The sequence below is a fragment of the Zonotrichia leucophrys genome, chromosome 1A (genome assembly GCF_028769735.1).
Source record: "Zonotrichia leucophrys gambelii isolate GWCS_2022_RI chromosome 1A, RI_Zleu_2.0, whole genome shotgun sequence".
Classification (NCBI taxonomy): Eukaryota; Metazoa; Chordata; class Aves; order Passeriformes; family Passerellidae; genus Zonotrichia; species Zonotrichia leucophrys.
The window spans coordinates 50,754,911-50,770,880 of record NC_088170.1 but is presented as its reverse complement, the minus strand read 5'-3'; the positions used below and the strand labels follow the sequence as shown (position 1 = coordinate 50,770,880).

At 39.8% G+C, this 15,970-nt stretch overlaps 1 protein-coding gene across 1 annotated transcript; it reads right to left on the bottom strand.

Moving 5' to 3' along the window:
• Nucleotides 1–432: 432 nt before the first annotated feature.
• Nucleotides 433–9,109, bottom strand: LOC135458514 (hyaluronidase-1-like). The gene is made up of 3 exons (XM_064733688.1): nucleotides 8,156–9,109; nucleotides 2,002–2,091; nucleotides 433–861 (listed from the first exon to the last, which is right to left on the bottom strand). The coding sequence occupies exons 1-3, from the start codon at nucleotides 9,107–9,109 to the stop codon at nucleotides 433–435; spliced, it is 1,473 nt and encodes a 490-aa protein (XP_064589758.1).
• Between the last annotated feature and the right edge of the window lie 6,861 nt (nucleotides 9,110–15,970).

Here is a 15,970-nt window from a genome sequence, read left to right as displayed (position 1 = left end):
AATGTACCACTTGATTTCAGCAAGAGCTGCAGAGAACAGTTCCCAATCCTGGGTCCACAAGACTCTCCTCATCACCGTCTTAAATCACTCACCCCCAAAACAAAGAGGTTCTGTGTTCATCTTTTTAAACTTCTACATGGTTGAATCATTGTACAAGTTCATTCAACTTTTTTCCTCAGGTAAAATTACCACTGCAACAACAGAATCTTTATCTGTCAAACACATGAGTGAAACACAAGGTAGGAGTAAAGGAGCAGACAAAAAATTGTTTTCAAAGGTTTTATCATCTAAAAAATTTCCAGGAGTTGAAAATTACTAAACCAGAATAAAATCATTTAGTCAAGAATACCTTTTCCCTTTACAATAATTTGTTTTAAGAAACAGAACTCTTAGAGGCACCATTTTTATTCCCTTGCACTGCCTTAGAAGACCTTAATGCGTAGAACAAAGCAGAAGAATCTGCATGGCTCCTAAGAGGAAGGTAAAAAGGCTTTGTTTTCTTGATCTACTAAACACTACATGAACCCAGTGTTCCAATAGACTTTGGTCAGGCAATTCACAAAATATTCCTGTCCAGCCCTGGTAACACTGACAAATAAACCTCTGCTTCATGGCTTCAATGCTCTCCAGGCTGGGTTTGCCAGTCACCTGGAACCTGGGGCCCCTCTCCGACTGACGGATGTGGATCTTGAAATCCCTGGGTGACAAATGGAGGTAGGCAGAGGAATCACTGTTCCTGCGGATGCATCTGCCATTCTTCTTGCACAGCACTTTGCTGCAGAGCTTGGCTGCTGAGGTCACATTGATGACATAGTGCCCCAAAGGTCCGTCGATGTACCGCTTCACCGTTAAGCAGCTCTCCTGGGAAAAATAAACAACCACAACACATATCTCAGTATCTAGCATTATGTCCAAGTTCATTGTGCCTAAAATGAGGCTATTACTAAACTGTTCTTGTCCAAATTAATTCATTGAGATAAATCTTGTTGGACTTAGATACTGGAGGGATCTTTTTGGTTTAAATTAGTTTATTTCCAAGATTAGAAAAGTATTGACCTCTACTATAGTTACTATTTGAATGCTGTGTAGGAACATACAGTGTGAGACTAGGGAGGAGTCCCAGGAGGCAGAAAGAGAGTTCATATGGTTCACATCTGAGACTAACTCATCCCTTAAGCAGAGATTTCTGGTAGCTGCTGACTAGGAGAAGTGCATGGGACTTACAGGTTTTAAAGCACAAATTAAGTCACCACTCTGGCCCTGATCACTCCAATACCTTCAGTTTACCAGGAGCCACATAATATTCATAAACCAGCCCAGAAGTTGCTGCAATTGCAACTAGAAAGTTCCAGTTCAGATTTCCTGGTTCCTCTGACCAAGGCAGTGGTACTTTGCCAGAGACTTCAGGAGCAGGGCAGCAGACTGCATGAAAAGCAGAGAGGGCACCAAAGCCCAGGTTTAGGAATGGGGGCTATCCTGCCATGCCTTCTGGGAAAATCCAGTCCTGCCTCCCATCTCCTCAAAAAGGTTTATTTATGAAAGTCTGAAGAACCTGGGAGGAGCAACTGGGGCTTGTCTTGTGACATTGTTTTCCATGTAATATTTCAACATTAGCAACTGGAGAAAATACCTCACCTCCAGGCTCCATTCCTTCCCAGTCGATCTGGACAATTGTCATAGTTACAAAGTAGAACACTGTAAAACAAGCTGTGCTTATATTTGTATGGCATTGTTTTGAAACATGTCTTTCTCCTCACCTGGACGCATTATTCCACTGAGCTACAAATGACCTGCCCAAAGCAATGTGCTCTGGAGCAACAGGATTTTTCAGCCTCACAGAATTAATGAGACCTGAAAGTAGTGCTGAGCCACCCTCCTCCCATGTTAGCTGATGGCACTGATAAAGGTAGGTATGGAGGGTGTGGTGCCAGACAAGAGGTGATTCCTAAGATTGAGGTTATTGAGGTGATTCCTGAGAACTGGGAAAGTGATCCGACTGACCTTTGAGCTGGCGTACTGCATGCTGCCCCAGAGAACAACTCCAGCTGCTCCCAAAGCCGCGCTTTCCCCGATGGTGCTGACCAGATCCCTCTGAAAAAGGACAAATCCACACATGAGAAAAACAAATATACAAAAGCAAAATTAAAAAAAAAACACTGGGATATAGGCATAGCTTCTTTTTATTTCCTCCAGAGGGAACACTTGTCCGGTGGTATATTCTTCTCAATAAAATCACTGTTTAGTTTAGAAAGTTCTTCAGTGTCTCTACAAAGGTTTGCATAGGTGGCATTCATCAGTGGGCCTCTTAAATAATGAAATCTTTGTCATTTATTCACAAGGGTTCCTCCAACCAAGCCGGGGGAGTAAGGATTTAGTGATCTATTTTATGTACTAATCTTTGAATGGTTACCAAATACCTAGGTAACATTTTTGGCAGGTGGTGGTGAGTCTGATCACACATCGTGGGTCAGTCTGATCACACATCATGGATCACCCTTACAGTGTCTGGCTGCGGCTGATGGGTCTAACTCGTGCTGCTTTAGCCATGGTACAGGCAGGGCTGCTGCTTCTACCAGCATGAGGGCCATTAGTCCAAGAAACATATCTTTGAAAAATTAATCTCTCTCCCTGATAAAAGTGCCAAGTGAGGGGAAAAAAACCAAATGCACATACCTGCATATTTAGCCATGTCCACTTTTAGAATTGAACCAATAAGGAGCTGAGTTACAGCAATAACAATAATACAACTCCACCACAGCAGCCTGAGTGTTGAATAGGAGTCACCAGTGCCTTGCCAATCACATGCCAATGTATCTTTAATGTGTCTTAAAGACATTCTCTGAGATTATGAATACTGGGTCTAGAAAAATGCAATTAAATTTTCAAAAGTATGTAGAACTTCTCCCACAAATTTCAAGGCATACTCAATTACATCTAAAACCATTTCTGTCTACAATAATTGATTAAAAAGTAATTCCTGATCAGTATTTGTAATGGCAGACATTACAATATTTCTCAATTTGACAAAGAGAAAATTCCTTTAAAAGATACTTAAGGTTTTTTATACAGTCTTTTCAACTCTTTCACTAGAGAACAATCAAAAATACCAACCAAATTATCTCAGTATGGTGGTGGCAAATTTAGAAAAGCAAAATTACAGAGTGGAAGAACCGTGTTATTATTAATTACTACTAAATAATATATTCCTCTGTGTAAGCGGGCCTGCATTGATTTATCAATCCATAGTTATGGAATTTCCATTCCTGAAACATTTGTGGCCTGAGGGATACAAAAAAACCCCAAATAAATATCATGGTAAAGGGAGAAACCACTGAAGAGTTGAAGACAATTACAGGGAATTCAGAGTGAGCAGTGACTTTGACCCTCAACTAAAGGTTGGACAAAAAAGTACAGGAGAACCTGCAAAAGTCTGGAAGAGTTCAGAGTGATTTAAGGTGTAACTGGTCTTGCCTGAAGCTCCTGTTGCTGCTGATCACCCAAAGAGTCTTTTAGAGATTGTCATTACTCTTAAAAGCATACAGACCAGAAGTACTTTTTAAAGGATAGTGGTGTATCCTAACACCTGTGGACTGCAGATGTTATTTTCAATGGGGTTAAGGAGGATGGGTATTTCCTATGGGGATTAGTTAATTCATCAGGTTTTTTAAAAAATGGAGTATGTTAATTAAAGATCAAAATATCAAATGTTAAAAGAATGTGGAATTCAGTCTGTTGTGTTGGTAATGAGGGTTCCAAGGCCTTTGTCATCTGCAAAAAAATTTTATGACGTTTACCCAGGTGCAAAGACTGGACTGTGATTTTACATTACTCGCATGACAGTCGAGTGATTTTGCACTAACACATTTCAGATCTCATTAAAAAAATGAATTAAAACTTATGAGACATCCAGAATAAATAATCAATAAATATTTAGGATTGCTGGATGAACTAGGACCTGAGAAAACCCTGAAATAAATTTTTTGTAAGTCATATGCTCTGGGAATTAGAGTGCTTGACAAGAAATCAGTAAATCTAAATTTTTATAAGCCCATATCTCACATCTTTCTTTTGTTAGTTTTATCAGATCACAAAAATATTACAGCACTTCATGTCCAATTCATATGGATATAAAACTGACAGAATTTATGCTTAAAGTTCATCCAGGCCTCTAGATGTGTGAAGTCCAGTGGCACTGATAATTTCAGACTTAAGTCCCTGAGGCACCTACTCCTTTATTTTCCTGCAATCTAGAATTACTACCTTGACAACACTGAAAAATTCAACACTTATCTTTGGCTAAGGCCAAAAATTGGCATTTTATTGGAAGGTATGTTTTCCTAGGGATTCTTAAAGGACTCTTTCAGCCCTCACACAGGTGCTAGATGCTGGTGAAAACAGCAGTTCACCACAAAAATATTGTATAGGACTTCATTTAATCACTTTCCTTACACCTTACATCTCCTCTTTTTGTATTCTTTGGAAAAAAGGTCAAGTGCTACGAGTCCTTCCCAGAAAGAGAGAAATAGAAAGAGCTGGTCTGACACATAATCTCCAGATAACCCTGTGGAGAGGGTAACTTTCATCCTGAAGTTTCAGGTGACATGTCTGTCTGATACCATTTCACTTTGCGCCAACTCAATGAATGCTCAAAGGAGAGAAGGAGAAACAAGTGGGAACCCAACTACAGCTTACAATAAATTTGTGTTGATAATGAAGAGCTGAGTGAGGCCCATGAACTCCACCAGCTGCCTCAGACACAGCAGTCCTGGTTTGGGAGTGAACATGTTCCCCTTCTATACAGCACAGCTGGGCCTTGGTGGGGGCTCACTGGAATGGCTCTTCTTTGAGAGTGTAATAAAAGCCTCATATGGAAGAAAACATACAATGAAAAAAATCTATATTTTAGATATTAAGATCTTAGCATTTTTCTGGCTGGGGAATCCTAATTTGTTTCTTGTATCAGACTTTGGTGACTGGTATTTGTCCAAATGATTAACAAGTCAACAAGCCTCTTCCCTTGTGATGCTCATTTTTGTTCAAGCTTTTGGGGGCAGTGTGCAACTACCTAAGGTCCTCAAGACTAGGCTGGGCTATCCCCAAATGGACACCTGGCATACTGCATTTGGCAGGGAGGAGGAGGAGGCTCTACTCTCTGTCAACGTTTCTTTGTATTTAGATCACCCAAGTCACTGCACTGGACCTTAAAAGAGTAGGAGGTGACCTAAACCTTTAGTTTTGGAGCTTCAGATGAGTGTGAAACAAGACAGTCAGTTCTAGTTACATGTTGAGGAAAGAAAAATATCTGTAATCTTGAAGAGCCTTGGTTACAGATAGGAGTTTTCTGTATTCAGCACTAGTAGTTCAAGCCTGGCATGGTTGCAGGGGTTGGTCTCTACACACATGCACACCTGGTTATCAAAGACTATCTGTAGGGGAACAACAGGATTGCTATCCATTATTAATCATCTGCCAGTGGTCATCCTGCTTTATTAATGATTTCAGCCATCTAGTCAGGAAGCACAGATGCTACTGTGTGACTTCCCTCCCCCACAAGCTTAGCAGTGAATTGACTAAGCAGAAAGTTTCTAAATACCCTACAGATGGCAAACTGCTTGTACACATTTCTAGCAAATACAAAAACCTTGCATAAAGATTTGGATCCCAATTCCAAATTTATAAATTGTTTCCAAGAGAAAAAGTAGGATTAATTTCTCAGACACTTTATGCACAACTCACCTGATTTCCAGATGCAGTCAGGGTGAAAGGTACAGCACACACAGCTACAGCATCTGTCTGGGACCTGGGCCTTTCATCTTTCTGAAGGTTTGATAGACCTGTGTCCCTCCCTCAGTGACTCTGACTCACAACCACTTTTTCTGATTTCACTGTGCAATTTCACATGAGCCCTTTGTACAGAAGGGCTTGCACACAAGTCTTGAATGTCAGTAGTGTTTCTGTTGGGATAGAAAGCACAGCTCTTGCACAGCTCAATGGAGCAAAGCTGTGGTTGTCCTGGCCCAGTCCCTGCCAGAAATCAGGTAACTATCCCTTCTGCCCACTGTTCCAATTTTTCTGTGGCCATTTAGCCTGCATGTCATTGTCCTGGGACCTTTCCTTGTCACCTTCATGCACATTGTGTCTGGAGCTCAGAGGTTTCATGCTCTGCTTGTAACTTTGTGAGCATCACTTACAGGCTTGGCATGGGTTAAACGAGAAGCTCCAACCTAGTCTAAAACCTGAACATACAAAACCACATTTAAACTATTCCAGTGGCTTCAGGGCTATGAAAGAATACAAGAATATTATATTTTGGATCATTTCTATGTTTTTAAATACAACCCAGCAAGTTCCTGTCAGAACCCAAGCTGTGCTCACAGATGATGTGTATAGTCTGGCCACGTTAAGCCCTGCCCCATGCTGAGTACCTGCCCATGCTGTCCTTTTTAGAAAATATGTAGTGGAGCATAATCCAAATATGTTTCTCTGGCTATGTAAAGATCTTTTTAAAGTTGTAAAGCAATCTTTCAAACATCCAAAAGTAAATGGCTACATGCAACCAGAAAGCAGGCTGGTGAGTTAAAGAATGTAACCTGAGAGAAGTATCACTTCAAATTGCTACTGTACTGTTCAGAAAATAGCTTAAGGTAAAACAGTACCTATCTACTACCACAGATTTTGAACTCACACATAACTGGTAACAGCATAGTAGTTTTCATAGCTTGCATGGTATTTTTATATTGATCAAGGGACTAATTAATTTTCTAAAAATGTATTATTACAGACTACATTTGTAAAATTCTTATGTACTTCCTAGCCTGAGTTCTTCTTCTTCTGGGTGGCATTCTGCCTGTACTGGCCCCAGTGATTCCTTGCCTTCAGGACTAGGCTGGCCTATCAGCCCATCATTTCTGAGTCAGCTAGCACCTGTGATTTCCACAGAGAAAACAGCTCCAGAGAGTTTCTGGTTGCTGAAAATGAACCAGACCAAATTCCTAATTTACTTCTGTGTACAGTGCGCTTTTCAGGGGCAGCCTGAAAGTAAAATTTGCTTCCTGGGGTCAGCTTGAAGCATTTCTCAGGCTCTCAGGGATCATGCTGCACCTCCTCAGCTCCAGCTCCCAGCTGAAGCTCCACACATCCTGTGGTTTACTGACTGAACTTTGCCTTTTCTCTTGCCATTTGTCTCCCTTCTTCTGGTTTGTTCTGGTTTGAGTCAGGAACTTGTCTCTGGCAGCATTAGAAGGAATCTCCCACCGGCTCTCCATAAAATAAAAGGAGGGAGCACCCTCAGATGACCTTTGTCATCAAGAGGTTATTTCCATGAGTTCCCTGTCCCAGATTTTCTCCTTTCTCATGGAATGAAAGAAACCAAAGAAAAGCTTTTGGCACTTGAAGCAACTATTAGAGAAATGAATAAGTGTCTGTGCATCTCTATTATGTGCATAAACAAAGAGCAACAATCATCACTACATATCCAGAAAGTCTGAGATTTGCACATATATAATTTACCATCAGTGTTGTGGCCAGTACATATTTATTGCACTTGAACACTGGTTGATGGGACATTGCATGACTCAAAAACTGGGTTTCTTTGATAAAAAGACTCCACAGTTCAGCACCAAATGTTGGACATGAAAATGTTGTACTTCTGACAAGTGAGATAGATGGCCAATGCTCATCATGCAGGAGTTAGGAACTCCAGGACAGATTATTTTACTTGAACTAGTTTATTTCTATATTGAATGAATTTACATTTGCATAAAGAAACAAAAAAAACCCCTGAGGATCCTTTCTCATGAAAGTTTACCTTTCCATTGCACTAAATAATTTTAAACAATATCTGTCAAGCTCATTTTACAAGCTGCCCTGAAAAATAAAAATCTCAAAATGAATTACTACCTTAAGAAATATATTTCTTTGTACTTTCTTTCTAAACCACCTTCATTAAAAATATACAATGTTATCTCACAGAGGTAGACCAAACCACTGCAATATTAACTCTTGAAAGGCATAGAGTTTTGTTCTGTGACTACAGTACTTCCTCTCAGGGGGCTACCTTAAATATGAAAAACAAATGTGTGAGCGCTTTTAGAACATACTTTTTCCAAGAGGCTATTTCTAATTTCTACATTTTGAAAGAAGTCTGTCTGCTTACCTCTGTTAAAACATGAAAAGTATAGGCATAAAATGGTCTGGAGTAAACAAATACTGGCAAAACATAGTCTGTTCTAGCAATTGAGGCAACACGTATTGCCTCTTTAACCCGATAGTGAACAAATTTTAGTGCGTTTGGACTTGACTTCAGTACATAATCCAGGTATATAGAAGGGTAGAGAGCAGTGCTTTCCCTCCACAGCCAGAGCAGGAGGTCATTGCGGAAGGACTCAATGGCTGGGCATTTCCCTGTGTATGTCTGGGGGTGTTCTTTGTAATCGTAATTGTAGCAGTCTGGGTAAAGGTAGTAACCCCACAAACCGTTTGGTCTCATATGCTCAGCCAGAAGGATGGTGTTATTCATAAAACTCCTGCCAGCATTTTCAAATTCCTCTTTAGCCACTTTCCTAATTTTGTCCTCTGACCACCGAGGATGCCGTCTCCTAACAATCTCGAGAGATTTATTTCTATAAATGCTTTTATTGCCCCAGTTCCTATCCCACTGGGGCCTCCAGTTTTCCCAGTCAATGACTGCAAGTCCCTGAAATTTCTTCATGGGTATGCAATAGTCAATGTCAGACTTTGCTTTGCTGAGGTGTTTGATAAGACTTTCGTTCTGGGGCACCCCTCCATTAACGGGATCCCCATTATCTGAGTAGTAGGGGTAGTGTCCCAGATGGGTGTGGTAGAAGATTGTCACGTTGGATCCACTCAGAGTCTCGTTGATGTTGGATGCGATGTCAAAAACACCGAGGTCCAGGTCCACCTTGTACCGCAGCCGGCACTGCTCGGTGGGCGCATTCCACACCACCAGGAAAGGCTTGTGCAGAACCGGGGGCGCCCGCACCGGCTTGGGCAGCGCTGCCTCGGCCACAGCCAGCAGGGCCAGCGCTGTCACCACTGCCACCACTGCCACCACTGCCAGCGCTGCCGGCGCTCCGACCCGTGCAGCCATGGCCTGGGGTCCTCCCGCAAAATGGCAGTGGTGTGCCCTGGAAGACAAAACCAAGATAAGATGTTAGAAGGGCAGCATGAATGATAACAGAATGTCTTTTGGTTTGATTTGCTTTTGATAACGTTTTGATAACATTGATTTGCTTTTGATAACATGAAACAGCACAAAGAGAGAAAAGTGCAAAACCGATCTTGTAAAAGTTAACACTAATTTCAAATGCCTTGAAAAATATTTTTGTGGACTACAGGCTGGAAACTTCACTTTCTTTTCACCCAGACTCCTCACACAGTTGTTTCAGACATTTCCATAACATTTATTTGCTCCCTCATGTCTACAAAACTACATAATAAAGTAATAACCTAAAATGGCAGTGCGAAAAAAGAATGTGCTCTCATTCAAAATTTTAGCTTCCAAACCAGCTCTGCTATGGTCAGTATGACTTGCCTAGAAATCATCACAGCAGGGCTACAGCCTTTACTATCTGTATATTTAAATGGTCACAATAGGAAAGGTAATTTAAACAAAAGGTAGACGCTTCTACCTTACACAGATTAATGAAGACAACGCAGAAACTCTGCAATTTTCAGGATATGAAAGTATTGTTATCTACCCCTGAATTTTATTTTCATTTTCTAAATGAATAGATGCAAGAGTGATAACCAATCTGCAGGTTAGGAGAGGGATACCACTAATGACTTAGTGGCCTAAGCTACTTATTCCAAAGACAAATTAAATATCTGTATGTTAAAGAAGATAAATTAGATTAAACAGATCTGAACTAGCTGAAAGAACATGCTGTATCTTTGAAAAAGGGGCTAGTTTTTAGAAATGAGGGATATTCATATTAATTTTTCTTTTCAGGGTCTGATGTTTTCCCTGATAGTCACACTGGCTTGGGGCTGCAGCTCTCTGGGAGCTGCCAGAGCTGCAAGGCTGCTGGTACCCCAGACACATCCCTGCTTTGTACCCCATGTCCACAAGTGGCTGCTCCAGAATTTGCCTCTGCTCCAAAATCTGTCTCTGCTCCAGAGCGCAGCTCAGCTCTGTCCTGGGTTTGCTATTCAGATTTCTTTGCTGATCTTTTTATGCTACAGAGATGATTAAAAGGGTTTCTCTATGAATATACATAGTTTATCATCTCAGTTGTTATTTCTATCACTCACCATTTTAGGCACATGTTAAATTACTGCAATCATTGTGTGTGTTGCAGGTTCAATTCATGCATCAGATATGTGAATTTTAAATGTCCTGAAACTGGATGTTTCCCTATTTTTACATCCATTTTAGTGATTTCTTTCCCTGCTTGTAAAGTCTAGCTTTAATTGTCCCTGGTATTTCCTCAGTTAACATCAGTTAATCACTGACTAGAAGAGCTTCCCTCTGGTTGAAAATATGTTTGCTCTAATAAATTATATAATACAGGATTTCTTCCTCTTTCATTTGTCCTTCCATGCCATTCTTCCATCCTCTGGGTTTGATGGATTTTTTCCTGTCTGACACTGCTCTCCTACTTTTCTGCTTTTCCCTTAAACTCTGCTTTTTCTTTATGTCTCCTGCAGAACAGCCCTTCTCTGTCCTCAGCTTTGTGGTTTTCCATCCTCACTCCCATAAAAGCATTGGGTTCCCTCACCTGTGCTCTGATAAGAGAGCAGCTTCCCAAGAAGAGAAGGAAGCAATTTGCAGGAACTGTGGCTGGGGTAGGGTGTGAAAGGCTGGACTGCAAGAAGCCAAGACACGGGATTTCCCAGGAGCCAGCCCTCACCACCAAGCTAGAGAGTCATGCTCTGTTGTTTCCTCACCCAGTCTCTGAATGCTTGTTCTGTAGACCTAAATACAGATTTAGCTCCCAAGTTTTAACATGTTGTTCATAATCCTCTAGATCCTATTGAGGACAACATCCTTGAGTGAAATGGGCCATTGCCACCAAGCCAACACTACTTAAAAGCCTGCCTGTTCAAAAAGGATGGAAGGTTATTTTCACTGCACTGATCTGTTGGAAGGAAGTTTTATGCTTTTAACTGGAATATTTTTCTTCATTTTTCTGCAGTCTTGCATAATCACCTAAGTAATGCCATGGCTTGAGAAAAACAAGCAAACAAACAAAAAAGCTGCAAAAACTGCCTTTCACTTCCTGTTTTATACAAACTGAAGAACACACCACAGTACTCTGCATTTTTTCTTTGATACAGCAAATTATCTTACTACATCAGGAAGTGATTTTTCATTATTTAGACTGGATTGCTTTGCAATACATGTGAACAAATCTATAAGATAAACATCAATTTTCTCAAAAAGGGTAGCTCAGATGAAATGGAAAGAGCATCAGGAAAAGGGAAAAGATCTTTAGTGAATTTCTGAGTAAGAAAATATCTGGGAAAAGATCCCAGCTTCCTGTTCCCACAATCCAAATGCTGGATTGTTCGGCCTTGTGTTGTTATGTACATATAATTAGATCAGTTTTTTAGTATTAATGACTAACACAGTACAGTTCATGTCTAGATCTGAGAACCCTAGACATTAGAATATTGCAGATAATAAATCATAACAGAGTTAGCTCATGAGATAATACTGCAGGGTAATTTTAAGTTATATATTTTTAGTTCTTGGGCTATTCTTATTGCCTGACAAGATTCTAAAGCCCCTGACAAGACTTTAAATAACAGAGTGGTTGAAGCTGGAAGGAACCTCTGGAGGTCCCTGGCTCACCCCCAGAGCTGTTCACTCAGGACAAAACATCACAAGTGACAAAATGAAAACATTTATCTCAGGAAATGTCAAATAATTCTCAATGTTTGGATTGACCAAATCTTTGAAATTGTGAAGAAGGCTTGACATGTTGCTCAACTCTAGACATGCAGATTTCTGCACCCTGCAAGATGAATCCCACAAAAAAAAAAAAAAAAAAAAAAAAAAAAAAAAAAAAAAAAAAAAAAGTGGAAATCTGTGTAATCCTGCTCAAGCTGTTTAGAAGTTAGGATCTGATCAAGGGCAGTTATTCACAATCCTCTAGTGAATACTTGATACCTCCAAAAGTTGCTGCAAATTCCTTATTTAAAGCTACATGGAATTAGCTACCCAGCTAATCTCTATTAATTTAAACAAGATGATGAGTGCATAGATACCATGCCCACCTTTTAGATGGCTAAAACATCTCACTGCAATTAAAGCACTGCATTTCATTGCAAAGCATCTCACTTTTCATGCTACTTTTTATTCCACACAGGACACATTACCATATACAAAGTTCCTTAAACGGGAGCTAATTAGAATAAAAAGATCATAATTTTAAAAAAATCCAATATAGTTTCATTAATCTGCAATTAATTCTGATGTTATTTGTAGATGGGAATTTAATTACAGATACTTTTTCTTTAAAAAGTCTTCTGAAGGCAAGGGAAACAAGTTTGCAAAGAAGCAGACAAGCCTATAGTTCTGAATGATGAGAAAATAAATTATCTGTTGTTTCACAAATGCATGAAGGAACCTCTAAACAAGAACAAAACATCTTTTAATACAATTTCCACTGCTCTGTCTTTGGACTTCATCCTTTTTACTCTCATGCATGGGCACTAATTGGAGTGCTTTAATCCCTGCTTTTAATGAGCACAGACACTAAGGATTCTTCCCTGGAGCTCATTATCAACTTTGGTTCAAATTCTGCCTTTTTTTCCCTTTTTTGATTCAATGACACATTATCATGCTCGGTTTAACTTCTCAAACATGCAGATAGCTTTCTGTGATGCTACAGTGTTTTCAGAGCAGAATATGCTCTCAGAGTTTCTGCTCTATATTCTAAAAACAAAAATGAGTTCTTCACAAGGGAATGAAATGGGGTCTGATCTCCCAAATCTCACAAAGCTGATGAGGGTTTTCTATTTATTCAGGAAATTCTGAATCATGTTTTCACTGCACAAAATGACACGTAGTTTTCTATTTGCCTCAGTTTCTGTTATGTAGTCTAGGATGAAGCAGGTTGTGGATGGACTTCAATATATCCTTTAGTAAGTTTGAATTTTGCCATTTCTTGAATTTCTTGAAACATCAGTTCATTTCTGCATATTCTCCTCATAATTTTTGTAAAAATTGCAAACATTTACTTTTCCCAAGTAAATGTTTACTTTTTACAGGCTTAGTCCAGCCTGTACTCAACTGTGTTTATTAGTCGGAATTCCACTCTATTTTGATTTCCAAATAGTTGAAAACAACTGAACTAGACATCTTAATTGCACCCTTTGATTACAAAATACACTACTTAAAATTCATAAAAATATAGACTGTCATGCTAAAGAAACCTATTTGCACACCATGTGTTCCAATACAGATCAATGGTGTTCTCTAGATGGACAATTCTTCTCTAATGGCTTTTATTGATTATCCCAGCATTTTTTGCACTGCAACAGATGACATTGCAGCTGCTGCTTATTATGATTTTTATGTTGGTCATATAACCAGACAACACAACTTCATAACAGCCAGCAAAGTCATCCTCTCATTTTATACTCATTTATGTGCTGACTTGAAGTATACTCCATACAATTACCCATAACTTTATTGGTTTAATCTGTGAAGTATGTATTATACTGCACATCTGTCATTGAAGTCAATAGTTACTTCAAAATTCAAAAATAAACTTTTTTAAAAAATCTGTAGTTCCTATGGTAACATCCACTCATGATTCCCTCATAAGCAGTACCTGATTAACATAATTTAAAATCCAGAATAGGAAAGAGTACAGTTAACTCACAGAGGAAAGGTTATTTTTCCAACAAAAGGGTCCTGTTTTGTGATGTAAACCAGATTTACAACATTTCTCCAGGTTTGTTTTCAGCCTTTTATATGTGCTATTGACTCTTATCTTGCATCTGCTGAGCCCACTTCACACTTTGTTTCATGGCAAACATATTCATTTTAACTGGTATTTCTCATATTCGTAGGAAATTATTTTTCTAGAAAATTAAATAAAATCTGATAACAAAAAGGGAGAAAATGAAACTGAATTATTTGAATTCCACTGAAGAATGTATAAAATTGGCAGCTAGAAGTGTCCTTTTTTGAAGGTAGGCTGACCTCATTTTGTGTAGAAGTTATTGTTATGGCTAAGAAATACAGACATTTCCACTGTATTTAAGGGGGGGGGGGGGTGTGCTTTTCCACACAATCACATTTCAAAGTTGCTTGCAAATTATTTAAAAAATCTCGTGCATGGATTCATTATTCCCTATGAGGTATAGTTTATATGCATATCATATGTATTTACAATGTGTTTATCTACACGTTTGTATATTTCTTTGTCTTCTTCGGAAACACAGGAATGACCAAATCTGTCAATTTCGAATCTGTCTTGGTCTGACCCTGTTGTTATTTTACTGTTTGAAAACTATGCAAAAACTCTTGTTTTTTCCTGTTTTTATTCAATAGTGCTTTCATGAGTAAGCTGGAAAATTGGACAGAGAATACCATCTTAACAGAAGTACTCTGTCTTGAAACCTCCTGTGGTGCAAAATGTAAAACTTCATTAGAGACAGATTAAGCATCCACTGTATCCTCACAACTACCAGTTTTCAGTCTCTTGACTCGCATATCTTTATCATTCTCCAGTTGTACTTCTCAGATTATATCCCAAGTTAAAAATGGACAGAAGGCCAAGAACATCCTGAGGAGAAGGACTTGGGGTGCTGCTTGATGAGAAGCTCAGCATGACCCAGCATCCTGCGCTTGCAGGCCAGCAAGCCAGCCACAGCCAGGGCTGCATGAGGAGAATAATGACCAGCAGTCCAGGGGAGCTGACCCTGCCTCCCTGCTCGGCCCCCAGGAGAACCCTCCTGGAATGCTGCACCCAGCTCCAGGACCCCCAGTATGAGAAGGACATGGATTTGTTCCAGTGTGTCCAGAAGGGCATGTGATGAAGATGCTCAGGTGCTCAGAGTGCCTCTCCTATAAAGACAAGCTGAGGGAGCTGGGGTTGCTCAGCCTGGAGAACAGGAGGCTCTGGGGAGACCTGAGAGCAGCCTTCTGGTACCTAATGGGGGTCCAAAGGAGAGATGGAGAAGGGCTTTTTACAAGGGCATGTAGTGAAAGGACAAGGGGGAATGGCTTCAAACTGAAAGACCCTGGGTTTAGATTAGATTCAGGGAACAAATTCTTCACTGTGAGGGTGGTGAGCCTCTGGCACGGGTTAGCCAGAGAAGTTGTGGTTGCCCCACTCCTGGAAATGTTCAAGGCCAGGTTGGATGTGGCTTTGAGCAACCTGATCTGGTGAGCGGCATCTCTGCTCACGACAGGGGGGTTGGAACTGGATGATATTTAAGGTATTTTCCCACCCAAACCATTCTAAAATTCTGATTCTATATTTGTAATCTCTCTTAAAGATCAAAGTTCAGAAATGAATATATGATTGACATATTACAGTTCACTTCCAATAGGTGAACATAAATACCAGGTTGCAAAGCATGGAGTAGCATCTCTTTATTTTTGTGCAAAATATATGAAAAGAAATTCAAAGACCAAGGAAATGGGGATTCAGGCATATGCTGCTATCATTGCTGATGCTGTTGTGCACTGTGGATTATTCATTAAAAGCAAATGGAAAATGCCAGAGGACATTCTTTGGTGCATATCAAGGATTTACAGTAAATAATTTTTGGGGCAGAGTTTTGCTTAGGCAATTCCTGTTTAGTTTTACTCTTTCTGTTACGTGCAGCTTGTGTCATGGCTTAAACTAGAGAAAAGACTGTAAGGAAGCATGGAAAGGAAAGGGAAAAAAACAGGTATGACAAGATATTTTTCCCATGGATCCTGAGATGATTCTATTGAAAATAACCATTGTAGTCCTTCCTGTGTCCTGGCCTATCCTCCTGTACC